The sequence below is a fragment of the Amblyomma mixtum genome, chromosome 9, assembly GCF_055824585.1.
Source record: "Amblyomma mixtum isolate Tamu chromosome 9, ASM5582458v1, whole genome shotgun sequence".
In the NCBI taxonomy this organism is placed as follows: Eukaryota; Metazoa; Arthropoda; class Arachnida; order Ixodida; family Ixodidae; genus Amblyomma; species Amblyomma mixtum.
The window spans coordinates 100,558,885-100,582,980 of NC_143020.1; the positions used below are offsets into that span (position 1 = coordinate 100,558,885).

The 24,096-nt window shown below is 45.3% G+C and overlaps 1 protein-coding gene across 1 annotated transcript; it reads left to right on the forward strand.

The window, feature by feature from the left end:
• Window positions 1-3,777: 3,777 nt before the first annotated feature.
• Window positions 3,778-8,687, forward strand: LOC149330357 (uncharacterized). Its single transcript, XM_089559822.1, has 4 exons — window positions 3,778-3,865; window positions 4,944-5,121; window positions 6,553-6,694; window positions 8,592-8,687. The coding sequence occupies exons 1-4, from the start codon at window positions 3,778-3,780 to the stop codon at window positions 8,685-8,687; spliced, it is 504 nt and encodes a 167-aa protein (XP_089415948.1).
• Window positions 8,688-24,096: the final 15,409 nt, after the last annotated feature.

A 24,096-nucleotide genomic window follows, 5' to 3' on the forward strand; every position in this document is an offset into this window, starting at 1 on the left:
AGGTCTCCTTTTTATTCCCGGTTCATTTTAGAGCCGACCACGAGTATCTCAAACTGATCCTTTAAAATGATTTGTCGCAAGGATTACAAACCTCTTGAGGTGGTACCACGTATTGATAGCATCAGCGCTTCTCACGATACAACCAACACTTCCCGCATACCACTTACAAGAGCTGACGCAGCAAGGCACCTTCAAGTGCTCGCCCGAAACGTGACTGTTCAGTCGTGGTCTACCCCTGGAGGTTGGACACCCCGCTCGCACCACTTCGACCTCTTGCTTCAACATCATATACCGTTCGGCCTCCCCCGCGGGAAAACTACGCTGTTGTGCCGCCTGTGGCTGGGAGTGGCGTTCACAAACGTCCTTTCCAATCTCTTGTGATCAGTGCGGGTGTGATGAAACGATCGGACACCTCCTCTGTGACTGCCCTCGTTTTGAGCGAGAGCGCGGTTTGCTGATTGCTACTCTGTACCGCTTGGACTCGCGTCCTATAACTGAGTCCAACGTTCTGGGGCCTTGGACACAACTTTCCCCACAAAGGAAAGCGGTGAAAGCGCTCCTGAGATTCTTAAGGGACTCGGGGTTGTATTCCGTCTATAATCTTTAAGTGTTCAGTGCGCGCCCTCTGTCCCCGTGGCATAGTGGTCGATGGACACCTGAAAAAATCATTTCATTGCCGCTTTTTTTTTCTTTTTTCCCCCTTTGTTCCCCTCCCCAAGTGTAGGGCAGCCAACTGGGCATCGCCTGGTTAACCTCCCTGTCTTTCCGTCCATTTCTCTCTCCCTCTGCACGCACGTAAGCTCGACTAAGTCAGAAACAGGTACAAACCGCAACCACGACTTTCTATAGAGGGAATCGTGATCCATATTGGCGTTTTCAGCGTTGTAGGCCTCGCAGGAGGACACTAGCCTTGCGTATGAGTGATGTGACTACGCGTCGGGAAACAACGTCAAGCATTTCTTCGGGGAGAGTACTCCTGGTGGTATCCAGCGACTCTAGCAAATGTGACACCGACAAACGTAGGGCCTACGAGATAGCTGTTTACTTCCAGGGAGCTTGCTGTTCAGCAGCGCGTACCAGAGACGAAGCTGACGTTAAATCACGTGCTAATGATGCAGTTGGGCTGAATGGTGGTGCCGGATGAAAGTGAACAGCGTGGCCATTTTTATTGCAAGGCGCTTGATGCGAGATAAACAAGTGAATGGGGTTCGAAAGCAAGGCATACACAAAACCGGATGTAGGAAATTGCCTTAGGCAGTTGGTAAATCTGGTGTGAGTTTCGAAAGGATAGTTAGTATTTCCATTCGGTCAGTAAACTAGGCTGGCAGGTATCTAGGCAAGTAGCCGGCAAGTAGCCGGCAGGCAAGCAGGCTGGCAGGCAGGAGGCAGCCAGACATGCGAGGCATGCAGATGGGCAGGTCGGTTGCCAGGCAGGCAGCTATAGCCAGCCAAACAAGTAGCTGCCAGGCAGGCGAGACAGTGAAGACATAGAAAGGCAAGCAGCCAGGCATAGCGTATGACGCAAGCAGGCATGTAAGCAGCCAGTCATGCAGACGGCCAAGCTAAAGTCTGTGGCTTTGAGAGAACAGCGCTCCTTTGCTCCACGCGCGGGGCAGGGAAGAAATACGGCTGCCGCAGCAGAATGTTAATAAAACAGCAAACTCCACCATTTGCAGGAATTTTTCATGAAGCAGCGAAATTCCAAAGACCCTGAAAATTCGTCTAGAACTCGCACAGATGCGCAAGGTGTTGTTTGAGAAAGTTATTAAAGTTATTTTCTTTCAGTGGCTCTTGTCTATGAAGGTAGCTTTGCAAACTACGCGGCTTGTTTTTCGCTCGTATTTTAAGGACGTGGCAAAGGCGGTTGCACCGAGATGCAATTGTAATCCTGGGAATATCAGTGTAGGGCACCCCTCAAACTTCTGAATCGGTTGACTTAGAGAGGATGATCGTAATACGTTGAAATTCTTCCAGTGACTCTAAGCTAACCAGACACGCAGTCAGGCAGGCAGGGAGGTTAGTAGGCATGCATTAAGCCAATCAAGTAGGCAGTAGGGGAAGGGAGACAAGTAGCCAGCTAGCAAACCAGGCAGAAAGCCAGGCAGCCAGGTATGGATCGAGCCAGAAGGGTGGAGAGTTGGGCTTGTATGTTTGAGATAATCGTAGAAGCAGTGCAGACGCAGGACAAAGCAAGAACACAACAAAGCGTTGAGTACCACCAGTTTTTCAATAGATACAAGCACTTCTCCGGACTGGTTCTCGGCTTTCTTCGGGTTGAAATTCTTGGAGAAAAGGCGCACAATTAGGCATCACCGCACCATTGACATTTGAGATGAAAAATTAGAAAAAAAAAGGGGGCCACAAGTGGGCTTTTACCGTACGAGGCGGATTTATGGTTGCTTGACGGCGGAGCGAATCACTGGCCCGTCAGCGCAATGGTTTGGTCTAAGTCCCTTCTCCCAAGAAATTTTGTGCCCATTATAGAAAACGGATGGGTACCCATCTTTAGCAATTACTTCCGAGCCTTCCTTGAACCGCCTGGTAGTTTCAGTCAATGTAAGTAACCTAGCCGCCTGGGTTGCTTAGTGGTTATGGTATTGGGCTGCTAACCGGAAAGTGACTGCGAAATTGCAACTAGCAATGTCGTTGGTGTGTCACTAACGAATACACACCAACTAGCCCAACTGTCTTCCATGATCTAACCGGAAAGATCCGGGCTATGTTCCGGCCGCGGTGGTCGGATTTTGATGGAGGCGAAATGCTACAGGCCCGTGTACTGTGCGATGTAAGTGCACGTTAAAGAACCCCAGGTGGCCAAAGTTATCCGGAGCCCTCCACTACGGCGGTCCAGGCAGCGGTCCCAAACGCAGTCGGTTTGTGACGTTAAACCCATAAGCCAACCTATAATGAATGAAAACGAGCGTTTAAAGCTAACGAGAATTTTTTTAACTTCTAGTAATTTTGATCTCTACCGGTAGGCCTCAGCTACGAGTGCCGCATTCATGATAGTAACACATTTACGTAAACGGGGTCGTGTTCCTGTCTGCCCTTTGCACTGATCGTTGAGGCCATCACACTGCAGGCAAGGGAGCACACCGCTGCGGTAAAAGTCGTCGTAATGATTTCTTTAGAAGAAGTGCTGCCGAGCTAATCTAAAAATATACAGAGAATTATACGGGTGCAAAAAGCAAGTTCACCAGTGAATATATCGCTCTAGACGCTGCAGTCGCCTGCGCACGCCGTCATGACACACTTAAAGCCCACATAAAAAGCCACATGCCAGGGATAGCATTTGTCACTGGGACCTCATTTGTCTGCGGCATGCTGGCGAGTTCATTCGTTGTCGGTACACACGCTGCATAACTGACAACAACGAAGAGGAATTCATTCGGGCACCCAGGTAACTCTTTATGTCCGAAACTGAGTAATTCCTGGTGAGCCCCGAAGCTATACTCTAAAGCAGACGCGCTTATGTCAGGCAGTAGATGCTTATGGCGCAGCTAAAGCTTTCTGTTCCAAACGGGGCCTTGTGATGTGTGCAGCACTGAAGACAAATGCCAAAGGGCAGATACAAATTTAGTTTTGACGTTTACCCTGCCAGAACGCTACGCCAGCAAGGTAGATTTGAAACTGGGTCTCTTGCTATTTTTTCTGTTCTTCATTATCCTCTCCTGATACTCTTGCCTGTTGGTAGACGGCGGCAATATATGCGTAGAGGTGAAACCAGGATCCAAGACGACATCCTTCTGCAAGTTTGGTACGGAAAGAAGCCCAGACATGCTGTCCACGCTACTGTTGCTCGCTCTCGCAGGCTCTTCGTTCGCCGCAGATTCGGTGCAGACGCCAACGCCGACATCATGCCCGAGTAAGTGTGCAACGATGCCATAGCAAGATTCTGCATAGACTGCAATGCACAACTGTCGTTACGGTGTTTTTTGAAAAGGGCATCAGGTCGGCAGCCTAAACCTAATGGAAGTCAGGGGGCACTTACTGTACCTCCACGCAGTCGCGTTTATTTATTTATTTATTTATCAATACTGTAAGCCTTTGACAGGCCTATACAGGTAGTGGGTTACAAAGGTATGCACAATGTACAACACTTTGTAAAATATATTAACACCATAACTTGTTATCTGAAACAGAACATCATTCTAACCAAAATCAAACGGTAGAAAAGAGCAGGAAAAAAACAAAAAAAAAACTGGGTAGCCAAGGCGCAGCACTGAGGAACATTCCGAGTCGTTTGGTGTGTCTAAATAATCCTCGTGTTCCCAGCTGCTGTGTAACTCCCAAATTTTTTCCACTCTACAATAAGACCATTTGTAACTTTCACTTGCGTGACTACTCTGCCGCAGACGAACTTAACGAAATATGCCTCTTCAGACGCTGTCGCGTGTTCCTGAAGGCACGATATATCAATGGCGTTGGGTTGGGCCATATGGAGAATTACCATCTTCAGCATAATAACTAGCTGAAAAAGGTGTTGAGAAGGTAGACATTGCATATGCTAGAGGCTCTGTCTGCCAAATACATCCTGTAGCGCATGTACTGTGTGCCTCCCTTCAGTGCGACATCCTTTTGCGCTATTTTATACTTCAAGTAAATGCAGCATGCGCTACTGCAAAAGTAAATGAAGAAAGGCGAATACATTGAAAACAAACGGTTATAACATTTTACAGTGCAGACCTCTGATCAGTAGATGTATTGTATACGAATACATATCATAAAGACCATGCAGTGTTCATGTCCCCTACACGGCTACACAGGCAATGTAGCGTTGGTATTCTGTATAATGACAAGAGTGTGAAGAGGCCTGAAAGGCAACCACATCAGATTGTTATTGGACACGTGATCACCAAACGTGATGAAGCTCTGCAAAACTAGCGAACATGATCTTTTGGTGCTGAGGCCTCGATGTCATTTTCTTTTTCTGATGGGCGCAGGTACAGAAAAAGTCAAGTTTGACGACGTGAGCATCACGAACGCCAAGATCGGGGAAACGATGATTCTGAACTATACTCTGGCCATCAGTGAAGAACTCGGATCAAACCCGACTTTGAAAGTCACCATGCGCAAGCAGAACGGCGACAAAATCGGCTGCATTAGAAACATCGGGTCATGGTAGGCTGTTCTCGGTCTCACCACATACCAGAATTACAATTAAATTAAAGCAGCCATATCAATGAAATGAATTAATTTTCACAGACTAAAGATTAGGCGGAACATGCCAGGCACTGAGTGCACTTCTCGAATTACGCTTTTGGTCAGAAATGTTCAGTACTGTAGGTGGACACGCACAGCATTTGTCTAAAGTGCAGAGACCACGGACCTTTTATTCTCGGCCACGAATAACTATTCATACGCAACCGGCATTCAAAATGTCTTCAATGTAAGAGGAACTCTGGTCTTCACCTTTCTAAGGTTGGGACTTCAACGGTCTACAAAGTCCTCACTGCACGGCTTAGATGCGAACTCTCTTGGGCTTTGAACTTTTGACAAAAGCTATAGAGAAACAAACCGACAACATTCCTCAGCTTGGAATACTAAGCAGTGAAGGTAATAAACAATCTGCTTTGAATGACAGCCTCAGGTTGCTTTTTATGAATTTTATTTATAACTTGACCTTTCCGATCCAGCAGGACCGTAAGGCAAATAACGAGAAATGTAAAGCTAGAGAACATTGACCAGCGCAGTCACTGTTGGAAGGAGTATACATATATTTCGGGCTATTTAAGGACATTGAATGTTATTGGCGTGAAAATGTCCTAACGTTAATGTTCAGGCGGCTGCTGTTTCAGTCGAGGTTCAAGCGTGTTTTAGACAATAGGATGCTTTCAGTTCATTTGCATTGTTAACCCTTTAAGGTGATCTTCCCTCTTCCGTCCTCCCCATTGACGGTTGCAATGTCTTTTGTCAACGCTGGCATGCACATTATTTTTCGTAAGGTTACATTCTGTGTTCTGAAAAGTTTTTCCTTGTATTTGTCCCGATCGCTTTTTTGTCGCATAACCTGCCTTACTCAATGCTCTCCACTAAAACCTCTAAGGTATTCCGGAAAAATAGACAGGTTGACATAACTGCTTCCACGTTTATAGTGCAAATAAAAAGGATGAAGCTTAATGGAATGCGTGAATAGATTGTTTTACCCTCTGCTTTCATGTCGGTCTTAATGTGTGTTCATCCATCTGTTCCATTTTTCACAAATAACTAGATATATGTATCAGTCGTTTACTTCCGGTTAATGTATTTTATTAAGCAAATCGGCGTAGCTTTCTGTCAGTCACGAATAAAAATTGAATGAATTCCTCCGCCCGTCCGCCCGTCTGCTCATCTGAACTCCCGCTTCGGTGATAAGTCTGGTTCAGGCTGTTTGGCGAAGGGTATTATTGACTACGTAGCCCGAAATACGTACATGGAAAAAAAAAATGACGTGGAATAGCGCCTTTCAGTCTACCTGCCTGTTCAGTCTGTCTATCTGTGTGACCGCGTTGATCAATCTCCCTGTATCACTAAGCCGGTAAACTGTAAATGAAAATTTCCAATTTCTTGCAGCACTTACAAGCTTTGCGGTGGAACCAGTAGCGTGGAGCAAGATCTGGCTCGGCAGTGGAATAACAAGTGCCCAGTGCCCGCAATTACGGCGCAAGAATCGATAGTGGCCAAGCTATACCCTATCGTTCAATACTTTATCGGCGTAAGTTTACAAAGAATCAATATTTTGAGGATCATGCGCGCCTAAAACATTAACAAAAAATTTCACTCCGTTTCCTCTTTTACAATATGTTTTTCCTTTCATGAGTTTGGTGAAAGGGGGGGGGGTGTCGAAGGTTGTATGTTTGCTCAAGACGGTATAATGCTTACCGTTTTCAGATAGACAGTCAGCTAAACTTCTTTTAAGTGTTGATATCAGAGATTATTACGAATAAATTTTTCAATTTCAATTACTTTATTTTAAACTCGAGATTAAAGGTATTCAGGCGAAAAAAATGTTTTATGATAGCTTGGAAAGTTCCGGGGGGCCCAGGCAGCATTGGTCACAGAACAAATTACAGTTAAATTTCACTTCTGCAAACAAATTTTGAAAGAAATCCAGAATACAATAATTAACGAAACAATAGCTATTCATTAAGATTTCAAGTAATTACCATTCTGCCTCAATTCACATTGAACACTGGAAACCATTGCTGAATGTATCAAACAAGGTACCGGTACATAGAGCTTTGGTTGAGGTTGGTATATCGTAGGCTTGAAGTTTAGCTTAAATGGTCTTCCAAAAATCAGTCTTCGTAATGCACAAGGTTAGTGTGTTATGCATTGCACGATGCTACCACTGATACCACTACATGACCCTCCTTGGCGACATTAGGCGAACCTTTCTACATTGTGATTTATGGGGTTCTAATGCATGGAAGTGGGGGCAGCAATACTACCGGTCAGACGTAGGAAGCACCGAACTGGACCGCTAAAGATGACGAAGGTGACAAATTAAAACAAAAGCGCGAGAGGCTAGCAGTTAGAACACAGACGAGAGGCTTCGGCGATGGCCTATTGAAGCATGTATACTGGACCAGGAAACGAAACTGCTTGCTTTACGTCGGTACTAACTTGGCAGAAAGAAACTATTGAAAGTCCGTATTTTTCGCGCGTGCTTCTAATCGCAGTACACTCTACAAGAGTTCCAAATCAACTGTGGCCGAGGTTCGAAAAGACCCGATCATACGAAACTAACTAGCCCAAATCCTTACGCTTGTGATTTACAAAGAGCATTTGATTGAAGCATCCTGGCATCCACTTTAGCGAACTTTGTTTTGGCTCCAGGCGCCCTGTTTTGGCTTTTTTAAAGTTTGAAGCAAGGGTAGAGCACATGCCTTACACACGATGGCTCTGATTATTGCTGTACGTTACTATGTTGAATAAGGCCTCTAACTAAAGAACTTTCTTGAAGAAGACCACTCCTAATTGGCTTAAGACTCCTAAGCACTGACAAAAATGGCGCTGTTTCGGACAGTCAATCACTACTGCGCCTAAAGAAACAATGTGAGTGATCAGACAGGTAGTAATTAAGGACAAGTCACTAATTACGCCAACCTGGTAATTCCTAACGAGCACCACATTGTCCTTATGTTGCCGTTGTTGTATTTCACCTCATCAAAAAAAAAACGACCACAGGAACTCATGCCTAGTAGCCGGAAAGCACCAACCCAACCGGAAAAAAAATGTCGAGTGCGCCGCAGTGAATTTTAGCAGCAAGCGTATGTGCTGCTCCTGTTATCTCTAGCAGGTAATGTATTATTGATTTACATTTGTCTTTGCTACCTACCTGTAGTAAACATGTGCGTCTCTATGTGCACAAGCATAACGAAATAGATAAACGACATAGCCAGTTATGGTTTTCCTAAGTTCACCTTTTTAGACTACCAAATCAAGAGAAGGCAGTTAGATGGGTTTCTTGACAATACAAAATGAAGAAAGGAGGGCGGAGCCTCAGGCTCCCAACTTCTTAGGTCTGCCCCTCTCTTGATCACATTTTGTTAGGTTAGGTATGATGAAGCGTAGTATCTGTGAACATTTGTTGTGTCTGTTTCTTTCAGTATGCACCAACGACCGTTGGCATCGATCTTGAAGCGGCCAACGGTGGAGCTACAATCGGGTGCCAATCGTTCAAAATAGATATAGCAGCTGCCTGAATGGCCAGAAATATGTTCATTATTTCCGCAAAGAAATCGTGGCAGTCATCACTCTTGATAGGTAACAAAAGTCTGAATTCTGAGAAATAAATGAATATCAGCGAATCGGTTTTGACTATTTCTGCGTACCTTTAGAATCCTGAAGGTCCATAACATTAGCCTGTTCGATATGGTCACGTATTTTTGGAATATGAGACGAGAGTTCCTTTTTTTGTTTTCACAACGTCTTAGATATACGTTTCACATTTACTACGATGAACGAGAGACCGAGACGTTCACCTCTGCATGTGAATGTTGATTAGTCGGAGGCACAACTTCTATTTTTGCTTTTTATTTATTTCATTTATGCAAATACCTAAAGCGGCCAAATGGGCACCATTATAAGGGTGGGGGGGGGGGGGGGCAGAAATAACAACAGGTAGCGCAGTGTAAGCGCAGTGTTATGGGCAGAAACAAGAAAAACTCTTGTTTGAGCGAGTTGTTTCATCTTTTAACGCGTACGTACTTGCGCGAAGAAGACAGGGCACAACAAAGGAACACACACGACATGTACAAAGCATATATACCCGGTGTCCCAGCTAAATGTTACCAAACTTTTAAAAAAGGCTAAGTGCCCTAGTCTAGTGAAACCAACTGAGGGTTGTTCATAGTCGCGTGGCCTAGTCTTGAGTATTTTCTTCGCTCCTCAAAGTTAATTAATTGGTGAGGTTTAATTAGCTAACTTTTTAATTATTGACTTCAGGAATAAAGTGTGAATCAAAAAGTTTTAGATCGCCTCGAAAAACCGCTAGTAGTGCATGTTCCCGTCCAGTCACGATTTATGTAGCTTCATTTATCGGCCTCAAAATAAAGTTATCACGAGACCAGCTGCTCGCTCACTTCTCTGCCCCAATGTGCACCCAAAGTCTCATAGAGGAGAGGACTTCAGAAAAAACGGATTTTATTCTTTAAAGCGCGTCTTGGGACGTTGAAGTGGCACAGTTTTCATATGGAAGCTTTTTCTTAATTTGCGGGTTATGGTTAAAGGCCGGTAAAGAAACTCCTGTACGTAAATATTAATTTGCTGCAAACGTCGCACTAAGCTGTTGCTCAAAGCGATCTACAACGTTTCATTGAAACTGTGTTCTTCAAGTCAATAATTAAAAAGTTACTTAATTAAGCTTAACTAGTCAACCTTGAATAACGAAAAAAATACTCCAGACTAGGTCACGCGACTTTAAACAGCCCTCATTTGGTTTCAGACGGCTGGGACACCCCGTGTTTTTTAAAAGCTTGGTTACATTTAGCTGGGACGCCTGGTATGTCGTCTCACATGCGTTCTGTATATGTCGTGTGTGTTCCTTTGCTGTGTCCCGTCTTCTTCGCGCAAGTACGTACCCGTTAAAGAAACAAGAAGACATTCAATAGAGTATTCACAAAGTGGATATAAAGAATATAAACGCGATAAAAAAAAGAAATAAAACAATTCTTACAAAGTATTTACAGAAATGTGGAGATTACTAATACAGCCATCTCAGCATGTACATGAAGCTCGCAGAAAAAAGGTTACATGATGCTAAGTTAAATAAAAACTTTGGTTGGTGGGCAGACAACCTCTTCCGTTAACTTATTGGAGTCATGAACGGTTATAGAAAAAAGGAGTGTTTAAATATATTCATTTGGCACTTGTATTCTCAGACTTTAGTGAGTTACACTATTCTGACTGCTCTGGCTCACTAGCACATGTTCCTTTTTTTGAACGCAAGCATGATGACACTTTTTTCCTTTAGTCAGCGCAAGCCTGGACAAGGATCAGGCTACAGAATTAACGAAAACAGGTTACCATGACATACCAACCAGGCGTTTTTGTTCTGGAGAAGTACGCGGGGACGAACTTCATACAATTGTTTTCTTAGTAAGAATGAATTACTTGACTGCTCATGGCGATGTGTATGCTTGCTGGACAGCAAAATCCTCAATTGGTATTGAGGAAATTAGGTTCTAAACGAAACATTTCTTCCCGGACACTCCTTTCGGAACAAGTGTCATGTAACTCGGAAAAAGTCCTCGTGAAGACCGCTTGGAAGGAAGTGGTGGTCTGCCTAGACCTCATAAATAAGGATCAGAAACTTAGTCGTTCAGCATCACAGTTTTGTCACAGAAACTCGCCATGGTGATACTACATTTAAGTTTTTGTACGTTCCTGTCTTATCTATTTTCAGTGGAATTAGCCTCTTTGTAATTGTCGTGTCCGGTCGCTGTGTTGAATGCAGCGGAAGACGCACACGGTACTTTTAGACTTCGTTTATTTAAGCCGATGAGGGTGCGACCAGCGTCGACCGAGGCAGGAGCCGAACTGGCCGCCCGAAGAAAGGAGGGAGCGGAGGAGCGTCCACGGCAGGGAGTGGCTTCCCAGAACAGGAGGAGGGTGCGGGGGCGCACCGTGGGGGGGCATCGGGTGACAGCGTGCGACGAGGGGCAAGTGTCGTTAGGAGGAGGATTGAGTGGTCGTTAGGAGGAGGATGCGAACTGTCGTTAGGAGGGGAATGCGAGTGGTCGTTAGGAGGGGGCGCACACACACAAAAGCAATAAGGGGGGGACACAACACTTCCTTCCCCCTTAGAAAGTTGCCTGGTATCGTGCAGGGGGTCGGCGCTCACGCGTGGAGGCGCGCTGGCTTTGTGCGCTCGGGGGAGAAACACTTGTAGGCTGGCTGTTGTTCGCTGTGTCTCCTAGGTCTGTCCTGGGCGAAGTCTCTTCTTCCGGGAAGGGTGCCAGGCTATGTGGGAAGATGGTGCACGTGTTCTCTCCGCTGGCGGACAGCTCTCAGACGGCGTCGTAAATCTACGCAGCTGGTTGAGATGTCGGCGTGCTACTGTGCCATGTATGTTGACGAGCCAAGAGCGCAGGCCTATGCGTCTGACAATTGTAGCTTCCTCCCAGCGTGGCTTTTTCAGAAACTGTCGGGCGAGGACGCGCTGCCCCTCATTAAGCGTGCCGCAGCGCGGAATTGCTTTTTCTTCCCGGAACGTCTCTGCCTTTGGCTCGGGGAGGATGGCTGTGAGCTGGGTTCGCATTTCACGCTCGAACATCATTTTCGAGGGGGTCTCGCCTGTTGTGCTCTGAACCGTCGTGTGCTGCTTGAAGAGAAAGCGCGCAAGGCGGCGCTGCAGCGAGCCTGTCTGATCTCTTTCAAGGGCGCGTTTTAGCTCGGCTACGTAGCGCTCGGCTTGTCCGTTTGTCGCTGGGTGGTAGGGGGCCGATGTAACTGATGAGATCCCGTTGTCGCGATAAAACTTGAGGATCTCCGCAGACACAAACGGTGTTCCGTTGTCCGACACTACCTTGCGCGGCAGGCCGAACGTTGCAAATAGTGATCGGAGGTTGTCAATGACTGCTGCCGAAGTCGTCTGTCCCATTTGCCTTATCTCAAGCCACTTTGTGTAGGCATCTACGACCACAAGGAAAGTGCAGCCCTCAATTGGTCCTGCAAAATCAATGTGCAGTGTGTGCCATGGTGTGTCTGGCTTTTCCCATTCTGGGACAGGAGCTTTCGGCGGGGCGCTCCGGCTGCTCTGGCAAGGCTTGCATTCTCGCACCACTGTTTCGATGTCGTTGTCAATGCCAGGCCACCACATGTAGCTTCTGGCACACTTTTTCATTGCAACGATGCCCCGATGTCCGGCGTGGATGAGAGACATAGCTTGTGCGCGTAGTTCTCTCGGCATCACAACTCGGGACCCAAATATGATGCAGCCGCGATGGGTGCTCAACTCTGTAGCTCGCCTGCGGTAAGCGTCGAAGTTGTCCCCTTTGAGTTTATGCACGTTGCCTTGTTGAACAGCTGTGTCAACTAGCCGGAGAGCTGCGCACTTCTGCGTAGATGCTGCAACTGTGCCTGCTGTAAGCGGAGGTTCTGGCAGTGCTTCGAACATCAGAACCTCTCCTGGTGGAAATGGTTCGTCAACAGTTGCGTCTAGTGGCAGACGGCTTAGCGCATCGGCGTTTTGATGTTTGCCGCATATCATCACGCCTAGTGGAGAAAACCAGTTTCTCCCTAGAAGGCTTGATCCTGTGCCCTTCACAACAAGCAGAGGTAGCGTATGGGTCTGGCCGTTGTAGTTAACCTGCACGTTGGCAGAGCCCAATAGTGGCAGATTCTGTCCTGACCACGTTCGCAGGTGCGTGTCGTCTTGTTGCAGGGCGGGTGCGTCAGATGGCCATGAAGTTCGGAACGTGTCCTCACTGATCAGAGTACAGGCTGCGCCGGAGTCCACCTCGAACTTAATCAGCTGGTGATGTACGCTTACTTCTGTAAAAATCTTCGGTCGCGTGCCGAGATTCATGGTGTTCAGGTCGTACAACACAGATGGTGTTGCTGATGTTGTTCCATGGAGATCAGATAGCGGCGTATTCTCTGAGGCGTTGACGCTGTGATTAGGCTGGGAAGGTGACTTTATCTTGGCAAGTCTCCGTTTCGTAATGCATGCTCTTCCGATATGCCCTCGCTTGTGGCAAAAATTACACGTGGCTGACTGGAATCGACATCCCTGGGGGTTGTGTTGGTCGTCACACCGCCAGCAGCGTTGTGCCTTTTTGACCGATTTTACAACAACAGAAGGCTTGCGCACCTGGTTGCTTGTCTGGTGTACCGGCTCGGTGTTCCGGCGAATCCCTCTCTGCTGGTGACCGGCGCTCTCCGCTCGAACGGCGATGTCGTAAGCTTTGCTGAATGTGAGGTCCTTCTCAGCGAACAGGCGCTGCTGCAGTGACTCGTCACTCAGTCCGCACACAAATCTGTCGCGTAACATCACGTCCAAGGGAAGCATGGTGGTGTTAGCAGAAGAAGCTGCGTCTCCCTCCTGCCCGGTAGCTGTTGTCGACAGCGTTCCAAAATTGCAGTCGGCAGCGAGCTTCTTGAGCGCGGCTACGTAGGCGCTCACAGTTTCTCCTCCCAGTTGATCTCGTCGTTGGAAGCGAGCCCGGCTGTAGACCTCGGATGGCCTTGGGTCGTAGTGCTTTTGCAGCGCTTTTACGATGTCGTCGTAAGACACTGCCGCTGGTGTGCTTGGCTGAATAAGGGCGCAGACAGTATCGTAGGTCTGCTCCCCGCACAGCGTCAGCAGGTTGGCCCTCTTCAAGGCTGGGTCTGTGATGTTGTTAGCTTCAAAGTAGAACTGAAGGCGTCCAACCCACGATGACCACGATGAGCCGTTGAATTCTGGTATCTGATTGGGAAACCCTCGCGTAGCCATGGCTTGTCAATAGCGTTGCGTAGCGCGGGTCGAATCCACTTTCTCGTCGCCACTGTCGTGTCCGGTCGCTGTGTTGAATGCAGCGGAAGACGCACACGGTACTTTTAGACTTCGTTTATTTAAGCCGATGAGGGTGCGACCAGCGTCGACCGAGGCAGGAGCCGAACTGGCCGCCCGAAGAAAGGAGGGAGCGGAGGAGCGTCCACGGCAGGGAGTGGCTTCCCAGAACAGGAGGAGGGTGCGGGGGCGCACCGTGGGGGGGCATCGGGTGACAGCGTGCGACGAGGGGCAAGTGTCGTTAGGAGGAGGATTGAGTGGTCGTTAGGAGGAGGATGCGAACTGTCGTTAGGAGGGGAATGCGAGTGGTCGTTAGGAGGGGGCGCACACACACAAAAGCAATAAGGGGGGGACACAACAGTAATAAAAACACGGCAATATATTAATGCAGGCCAACTTACATTTGTCGTCAGCGTTCCTTCTTGATTGTGATCTCGTTACCATGTTCTGCTTGCTTTGTTGTAAGGTGTAATATGAGCGTTAATTCTCAAATGTCCGTGTAGTTTTGTGCTGAGAAATGTGCGATCCACACCCTGAATTTTTTCAGATTCAATGGATGCTGACCGGGCCTCGGTAACCATACATAATTTCTCTGGTATTTAAAAGCTCATATTCGGAGAAGCTACCAGGGAAACTTTCTATGTGTAGAAACCGTGCATCACAACGTTCTGTTGCGAGCTAATGGCGTACATTCCAAGATTGCGAAAGGTTCGAAAAAGCTCGGAATGAAGGGTCTATTCAAATCTAGATCATTACTAGTCCATCACCGAATGAAGAACGGCTCAACTCTTGGCGAGTTTCGGAGTAGCATGCTTATAATAGAACAAGCGGTAGCTGCTTGTATGAAAGGCTTTTTTTTTGGGGGGGGGGGGGGGGGGTAGTGGGTTAAGTTGGGTTCTTTTGACCAAAGAACCCTGCTGTGAACGCAACGCGGTATTTTCTCAGTTATTACAAAATACACTCGAGAATCCATGTTCGAAAACGGAGAGGAAGTGCACATATAAGAAAGTACATAGAGGCTGCTTTAGTTACTTATCTATACCTGAATGGTAAGGACCTACACAGGAGGAAATTTAGTATAAATGTTCTACAGCTCATTTTCATTACTTGCAAAGGATATCAACCTTTGGCTTTCACAGTTTGAAAAGCAGGAATGATAGACACACTGGACGCGTCTATTAATAGTTTTTGTTTTTACAGGCCGTCGGACGCCGTTTTACTTAATAAAGCAACTGCCTATTTGATAACAGCAGCAGGGGTTCATTCGGGTATGTGGGGATCACGCTCCCTGAAAATTGCGAGGCTGCCTGCTTAACTAACGTTCCTTTTTCGATAATAATGATACTTGATATGCCCACAGAATAATTCGGAGCGCAGGACAGGCGACCGGTCGCCGGAGGAGCATGCCGGTGCGAGTCTGCAGCCACGGTCTGCGCATGCGCGGGCTGTATAACTGGCGAGCCCGTTTGTTGGTGGTTCTAGATTAGCGCTGCTATGGTTCTTTGCTGCTCGTAGAAGGAATATGCTGGCGGACCTTTTGGGGACGTGAGGGATGGACACGACCACAGCATTCACGCTGCGCCCCGTTAGGAGCAAGTCATGTTGTGGCGACTAAGGGATTCGGCGCGTCTGGCGCCGTAAACAACATAAAAAAATAGAGAACACTGCGGCGACCCGCATTGGGCGAATGCGAAAACATTGATGCCTTCTTCACAGTCGTCGCCTCTATTTGCTTCACTTTAGACTGTTTGCCTCTCGTTTTGCATATCTTTTTATTTCTTGCAATTTTCAAGTCTACCGCTATTTTCACATCTTTGCTCTATATGCACGTCCGGGGCTATTTTGACGTTTAAATGACCTTTTGGCGCTCTTTAATTTACTTATTGCTCCAGATCAATCAAATTTGGTGTACAACGACATTATATCATGCTCAGTCACGTGACAGCAATTTTTTCCCGCTATTTTGATGTCTACTACCGTTTTCACGTCCTCGCACTATATCGACGTTCGATACTATTTTCCTTTCACTTCACTTTATTGACCTTAAAGACCCGCTTCACGGGGTATTACATAAGGGGTGGGTTAATATATTCAACAATAATAAATACATGTCATTGCAGTATGATACAAGTGGTTACAGCGGATAAGAATGAAGATGGGCACGTGATGATTGCCTTCTAAGTGACATTTTGTGCTCTAGTTAATTAACTAATTACCACACATCGATGAAATTTTGACGTGCATGATCCTCACATTATCCTCTACCACACACAGTCATTTTTTTTTTCGCTTAACTCTCGAACAAACGGAGAAGTTGCTGCTGACACGTTTTGCAGCAACTGACACTGACACAACTGACAGCTGCTGACACGTTTTGCATTATTAATGCAGTCCAAACAAAGAAGAAGACAGCCGACTTGGAGATGCGGCTACTGGATGCCTACCACTTTTTAACAGCGGGAAGTGACGCTTTCCTGTAATTTGTTTTTTGGTCTCGGCAATAATAAAACCGGCATTGCCTTCTGTCTCACAGTTCTACCGTGCTCTTTACTTCCAGGGTACTAGAGCTATTTCTTTGCTATTTTTACTTATGTTTATAAGCAGCGCGACCTAGAGAAAAGCAAGATGTGTGCCAAAAAATGGCTGAGGCTTAACTTGGTTATGCCTGGAGAATGCGAAGCATCATCGTGTCGCGTAATTTGGAGGCGCACAACCACAGCGACGGCGCGAGATGGGCCCCCGTTTCTCCACTGTCGTGTCGTCATCGTGTCATGTGGTGTGACGTCGTTGTCGTGACGTCATCGTGTAACGTGGTGTGACGTCGTGTCACGTGATTTGGAGGCGCACAACCACAGCGACGGCGCGAGGTGGGCCCCCGTTTCTCCACTGTTGTGACGTCATCGTGTCACGTGGTGTGACATCATGTATCACGTGATTTGGCGGCGCATAACCACGGTGAAGGGCTGAAGTGGTAGCTAAAGTAGTATGCTTCGCATAAAAATCTACCCGCCTAAGTGAAGGTAAGGTGAGGATATCTGCCATCGAGAGAATTGAAGAGAAATGTTATGAACATATCTGCGAAACTGTAAAATTATGTCCTCCAGAGCACATGGTCGTTGGGGTGGACTGTACAAAATCTCCATTTCATGAACTTGGTGCAGAAAAATACGCTGCTTCAATTTACCCCGTTAGCCGCCGCGGTGGCTCAGTGGTTATGGTGCTCGGCTGCTGACCCGAAAGACGCGGGTTTGATTCCGGCCGCGGCGGTTGAATTTCTTTGGAGGAGAAATTCTAGAGGCCCGTGTACTGTGCGATGTCAGTGCACGTTAAAAAAACCCCAGGTGGTCGAAATTTCCGGAGCCCTGCACTACGGCGTCTCTCATAGCATTAGTCGCTTTGGGACGTTAAACCCCATAAACCAACCAACCAACATTTCGATGGAGGCGAAATTCTAGTGCCCCGTACACTCTGTGATGTCAGTGCACGTTAAATAACCCGAGGTGGTTGAAATTACCCGGAGTCGTTCGCTACGGCGTCCCTCATAGACTGAGTCGCTTTGGGACGTTAAACACCGTAAACCGTTCATCTAAAACTAAATGATAAAGTAATCAATGTAAACAACAAGGTAGAGTATGCAAAATTGTGCAGCCCCCAGAAAGGACGGAGACCACTGAGCACAATGTGTCATGGATTGCCTATATGATAAGGGAGAGAAATGCAACCTTCATGACCGCTCTAATGCCAAAATTCTTTTTTCCACGACATTTTCTGTTTGTTTTCTTTTTAGTATTGTTTTATTACTGCTGTGCATGTTTCATTCTGCTACAGTGTGTTTTTTTCCGGGGGGTGGGGGGGTCAGGGCTCTTTTTTGCATCCTTTTCATGTTAATACGGCCATGAACCGGCTTCCCTCTTATTAATCAGTCACAGTGCTATTCCTAGACAAGAGCTGCTTGAAGCCCAAGTGCGCCACCTTCCCACTGCCCTCTCCAGTTCCTCCTCCTAGAGGGCCTACATAATCCCTGCCAGTGAATTCCGTACTTGGCCTGACAAAAATAAGCCCTCTTCTTCGAATTTGGTCACTGGACTTAGGCTCTCCCTTCTTTCTATATTTTCAAGATTTCCATCTGGCGTGCTTCTTACCTGGCTTTTTCAAAGGAGCAACCAATGATTTAGCAGTCAATGGTGTCTTCAAGAAAATATTCCCAGTCACAGACTATGCTCAATATATCCTAAACTACATCACAGTATATCTCCGAGATCTTAAAAGCTTTATGCTCCTGCATTTCTCGACAATGTAGGTACAGGTTAGCACAAAAGAGATTTTCAATCATTAATGTTCTTGATGGGCTGGTGAAAACATGGAAAAAAAAAACTCTTTCTTGGCGTCATTCTGGTCCGAGTTTTCATGGTAAATATGTAGTCGCATTTTTGGGGGCATGGTTGATTGGCTGGACACGGTTAGCGAAGAAAGTGTCACAGGGCATATTTGTAGCTGAGGATTCAGTGTACGTGTTAGCCGTCGGCTCCGGCACTTTAGACCAGACCCTGTACATGGGTAAATGCTTCACGAAACTTCTTTGACAATATATCCCGTGTTTCTTGGATCTCTACGTCCAACCATTCAACCTGGCATGAACCGCAAACAGACCTACTGGCTCAATCCAAAGCTACACTAGAAAGACAGCTAGATGGAAATGATGACGAAAAAAAAGTGTCAGCCCAGCCACCGATTTTCAGCAAGGTGCTTTTTTTTGTCCTTGAAGCGAATGGGCTTACATTGTCGACGGCCTTCCAGCATGCTTTCTTTTTCCCGTTCACAGTGTTTAGTTTATGCTTTGCAATTCGGAGCAGGCATTTTGGCATGCTTAGAGTTTTGTTGATTCTAGCAGCTGCTAACCGTTCTCTTGGCCTTTTAAAACGTAACCTTCGACATGCTCCGGCACACGTGCGTAAACTTGCTTATATTACACTAATTCGACCTAAAATTGAGTACGCTTCCGCCATATGGGACCCAGATCAAGCCTACATCAAAGATAACATAGAATCCCGGCAAAACCGTGCTGCTCGTTTCATTTATTCCGACTACTCACGTTTTACTAGCGTCACGGCGTTAAAAGCTCGTGCTGGTCTTGACAGCCTTTCCCATCGTCGTAAACTCTCCCGGTTAACTCTTTTTCACAAAATTTACCATCATCGTTTGCTTTACGACGTTTTCTTTCACTTACCCACAGCAGTGTTTCCACGCCGTGACCATCCTTTCAAGATCAAACGCATCACATGTCACACTTCAAGTTTTGCCAAATCATTCATACCCAAAACAATTATTGATTGGAACCGGCTGCCTTCCACAATCGCAACTGAAACTAACGCGACATCATTTCATGAACATTTAAGAAATCAAAGCGATGTGTAGTTTTCTTCTAGTTCTGTTCTGTTCACCGTAATGTGTTTGAGTTTAGCTTTTCGTTATGTTTATTCCGATGTTTTTATTTTTTTTTCTTTTTTCTTTGTTTTTTTGCGTCTTGTTGTTCCGCCACATTTCGATTGTTGCTGACTACCAGTTATTGCTCTTTTCTTGCTTCTTTTTTTGCCCTGTTACTCATGTTAAATGTTCCTTCTATGTATACAATTTGTAATTTTTACCACCCCCTATGTAATACCCTCGTGAAGAGGGCCTTTAGGGGTATCTTGAAATAAATAAATAAATAAATAAATTTAGATTGCCCTTTAAGCATTTGAGATACTAAACAGTGCTTCTCTCTTATTTCAGTTCCCTGGAACTGTGTGTATTGTGCATGCATCCATATGCTGCCTACATGTAATTGCTGCATGGACCCTTGATGCTCTTATGTATGGGCAATATTTTGAAATAAAATTACCTCACACAACACTTTCTATTACAGTGGATTTACCAACTCACTCAGCTGTAGAGCCTACAACATGTTTAATACTTGTAGTTGCATCTGGCAAGTTGCTTTTGATTCATCTGTGCCTATTTGTTTTTTTTTTCTGTCGTACTAAAGAGCCTCATCTGATTCATCAAAGCGGGGATTCTAGGGCGGCATCATTAACTCTCTGTAAAAAAATGAAGGTCAGCCAACTCGGACATACCTGCTTGACAGCAGCGTAATAAATTCTGCGATATCACTAATCAGGGCAGTCAAATGCAGGTGGATGTTGGTTCAACATGTGCCTAACTGTTTTGTTGCTGCTGGCATAGTGGTTCATCAAAAGAAGTTCCCTGAAACGTTCAATGCTGAGAGGTCCTCATCGACTGCCTTAGCGGAAGAAAGTTTTGCCAGCTTAGAGACAACTGCTCAGCGGCAACGGTTATTGGTGGAAGCAGCAATCCGTCTTTGTCTTATCTCGCAGGTTGGTGTTGTGACAGAGTTGTCTTGTGCAACCTCTTATAATGTTAAGAAATGTTCAACTAATCTTCATAACCGAATTCACCTTTGCATTTTGGAGATTTAAATAGAGTTGTTCCGGAAAATAAAATCTAATAAAAATGTCCTGGTCTTGTGCCGTGTGGTCCCTGTATGCCTATCAAAATGGTGCCAAGTTCCTGTACAATGATTAAAAGTAAATCTGCCAGCACTCAGCGCAAGTTAATGAATTAGTTGTCACTTCAAACACCAGTTTTTCTTCTCACTTTGCAAAAACCTTAAACTCTGAAGACAGCTCCTGTGTAAAAACCATTTCGAGCAAGATGGTTTTCTCGAACTGCCTCCAGGAAACAGCTTGGTAGATTTCGATGGCAGTTTCTTAGAATTATTTTTTTTTCAAATGAGGCAGACAAACAACCAGTACGCTGCATGTCTCTACAGCCTGTAAATGTAAATTGTCTTTGTTTAAATTTCCCCCCAAATAGACTCAGATTTCTCACTATTTAAAGGGAAACTGCATAGGTTTTAGAAATCAACGAGCTTAAGAGGGTCGAATGTGTGAAACTTGCAGGTAAGGCATGCAAAATCTTTTTAGGCTAGCACTTGAAATAGTGAAGTAAATGCTGATTAAAATCCGGACGCCCTTCAAGCTTCTCCGCAGCGCACGACGCCAATTGGGGGGTGCATGATGACGTCATCGAAGGTATCGGTAGATTTCCAACGCACAAACGCCTTCTTTGAAGGAAAAAAAACAACGCCACCGAAGGCAAACCGTGCCGAGAGTTGTTTGACAGCGTTTAACGAGTCAGGGCACGATGTGGCTGACGACAGCGCTAATTTCAAATCATACCATCCGTGACGTCACGCTGAATTTCTCTGTACTCCTCAGGTGAATTGAAGAGAAGCGTGAAATTCAATCGTCGATTATGTCACTATTTTAAATGCTAGTGCAAAAACACTTGGCATGCTTTACCTGCAGCCTATATAGATTTGAATTCTTGAATATCGCGAAATTCTCAAGAAAGTGCTGCAGTTGCCCTTTAACAGAGCATTTGCGGCTATTTTTCTTTGTGCATTGTAAACTTCAGGGATTGCTGTTTTCAATCACAGATTGTTATTACTCTTGCAGTAGCTGCAACGCACTTAGCACATCTTTTCTAGCGATTTCTAGCTCTTCATAACAGCAGCACGTTTTCATCTTCCGTGCTATGTATGCATACGCAGCTGCTATGAAGAGTAATATAAAGAAAGGCCATTTTTTAAGAATGTGCTCATTTTCAAAAGGTTTCAGGCCTGCATTTTAATGGCTTCGCTCTGCAGATAGAGCATAGGTGACGAATTTTTCGTATGTTGAATAAGAAAGAGGTTCAATAACCGAAACTGATGTGTATGAAGACACCTTACATGGATGAAAGGAGCTTGAAGTGTGAAAATCAACAATCGTTGAATATAATCTTTGTAAAGGCACTGCTTTATTTTTTAATATAGATGTAACGTGGACATGCATTTTAAGATGCTTGCGTAATTATACACGGAGAAACGCACGTTTCAATACCTGAATCTTTTCAGATTTGGTGTATGCTGACCGGGCGTCGGTAAGAGTAAAAAATTTTTCTGGCATTTAAAAGTTCATGTTTGTAGAAGTCTCTGGCAACACATTCTATATATACAAAATATTACGAGATAATGGCGCACATTTCAAGTTTTTAAATGCTCTATCACGCTCGAAATGCAGAGTTTATTCAAGTCTACATCGTGACTGGTTCGTACCTGAATGAAAAATGCTACAACTCATGTCGTGTTTTCGAACAGCTCGCATAGACTAGAATAATTTGCACCTTCTGGGCGCCAGAGATTTTTTTATAGGTAAAACTGATTTCCTTTCAGCAAAGCACCCGGCAGTGCAGATGGTATTTTATTAGTTGTTATAAAATACTGTCCCGCATCCGCGTTCCAAATTGACGAAAATTACTCGAATGAGAAGGTATAAAGGGACTGCTTCAGTTAGGTATCCAGACATGGGAGCCAATGAATGACAAAAGCGAAAAAATAGTTTAAAACCCGCAGCAGGACAATGAGAGTCAAACCACAGTGTATTTCTTTGGTTGATTGCACGATGGGAAAAGCAGTAATGATAGGCATGTCGGACGTGTTTCTAAATAGTTTTTTGCTTTCTCAGGCTGTGGGATGCCGCTTGACTTGATGAAGTAGGGATCGTTCACCTTGACAACGTGCACTGCTGCTTGTTTAATTAACATTCCTTTTTCGATAGTAGAAATATTTCATGAAGATTGAAATGAGGGTAGCTGTATATGAACGACTGAATGAGGCTGCTAGCTCTGTCAGGGATTTCGAGCCTCAGGAAGGACACACAAAGGATCTCAGCGATGATTTCCAGAGTCTTTGTTCTTTTCATGTTGGGATGCCCGCTGGCTATTGGTTCGGTGCCGAACCCAGTAGGTAGTGTGCAGAGCCCAACCATCGATTCGTGCACAAGTAAGTAATCAGAAATTCGAACTTCTCATTGTATGCTTTTACTCTGCCATCGACTCGGTCTCCCAGAACGAAGGCCTTCCGGGTAGTAGGAAGATTGACTACAGCCTTCTAAGCTAATCCTTGCTCAACGATGCTAAGCGCACGAGAGTTTATATTTAAGCTCAGGGCATCATCTACACCCAAGAAAACAAGGTAACACTTGCTCAGGATCCATCCATTCAGCTGATGCCCTGAGACCAGAACTAAAGCAGGTAATGATTAAGGCTGCAGGGATCATTGAATTAATTGTGCTGAGCGAAGACGTTAATGTTCAAACTATTAAAGACACAATGGGTGCATGTGTTTAGAATAAGGATGAATAGAAAAGATCAAGCCTGGCTTCAAGAGGCTTGTTTGCGATGGATCGAGGAGGTAAAATATTAAATCGAAGTACCTAGGCTTAACACGAACGCCCCGTTCCCAGAAGAAAAAATATAGAGAAACGAAGAAAAAGTTAGAACAAACCTGAATCTTGGCATCGAAACTCCATTCGGGATTTGTTACCTCTGAGTTCAGGCTGAGCATACATATATAGAAGAATTCATGTGCATTTCACAGTGGATTTGTGCAATCTAGCCTGCGTATAGAAATGATGGAAACATCACGCGGAAAGAAAAAAACAGACAGAATGAGAGGTGTATGTTCAATGGTTTCATCCACATGACTTTCACCGTTATATGAGCACGCATGAGCGTTGGCCACTAGCGATAAATATACAAATGAAAGCTTTGAGTTCTTGTATTTATTCGAAATGCTTCAAAAAGTTTATCCATTGGGCGGCTATATATGAACAGGGGGCATAAGACGGAGAATAAAGATTAAGAAACGAAAAAGGTATACAATTTATTACGTTGCTATAACCAGAACATCTGCATAAAGTACCCAATAACAGAATATCTAAAACGACGCTGATGACGCGATAGTGATAGCAGAACGTAATAGCGTGATCAGGTCTCTTTCGAATCGCCTACTTAATTATCTGTCTTATATACACTACACCCATAATAACTTATGTACTCATCAGTACATGTTTCTAAGGCACTTCCCAAAGTCAAAGATTACAACGCATTCACACGGTCCACATTAATTCAGCTTGAACCAAGGAACCTTCATGGCCTATGGGTAGCGAGTCCTCTCGATATCGGAAAGTCCTGGATTTGATTCGCACTCAAACCTATTATAGACTAATATTCCT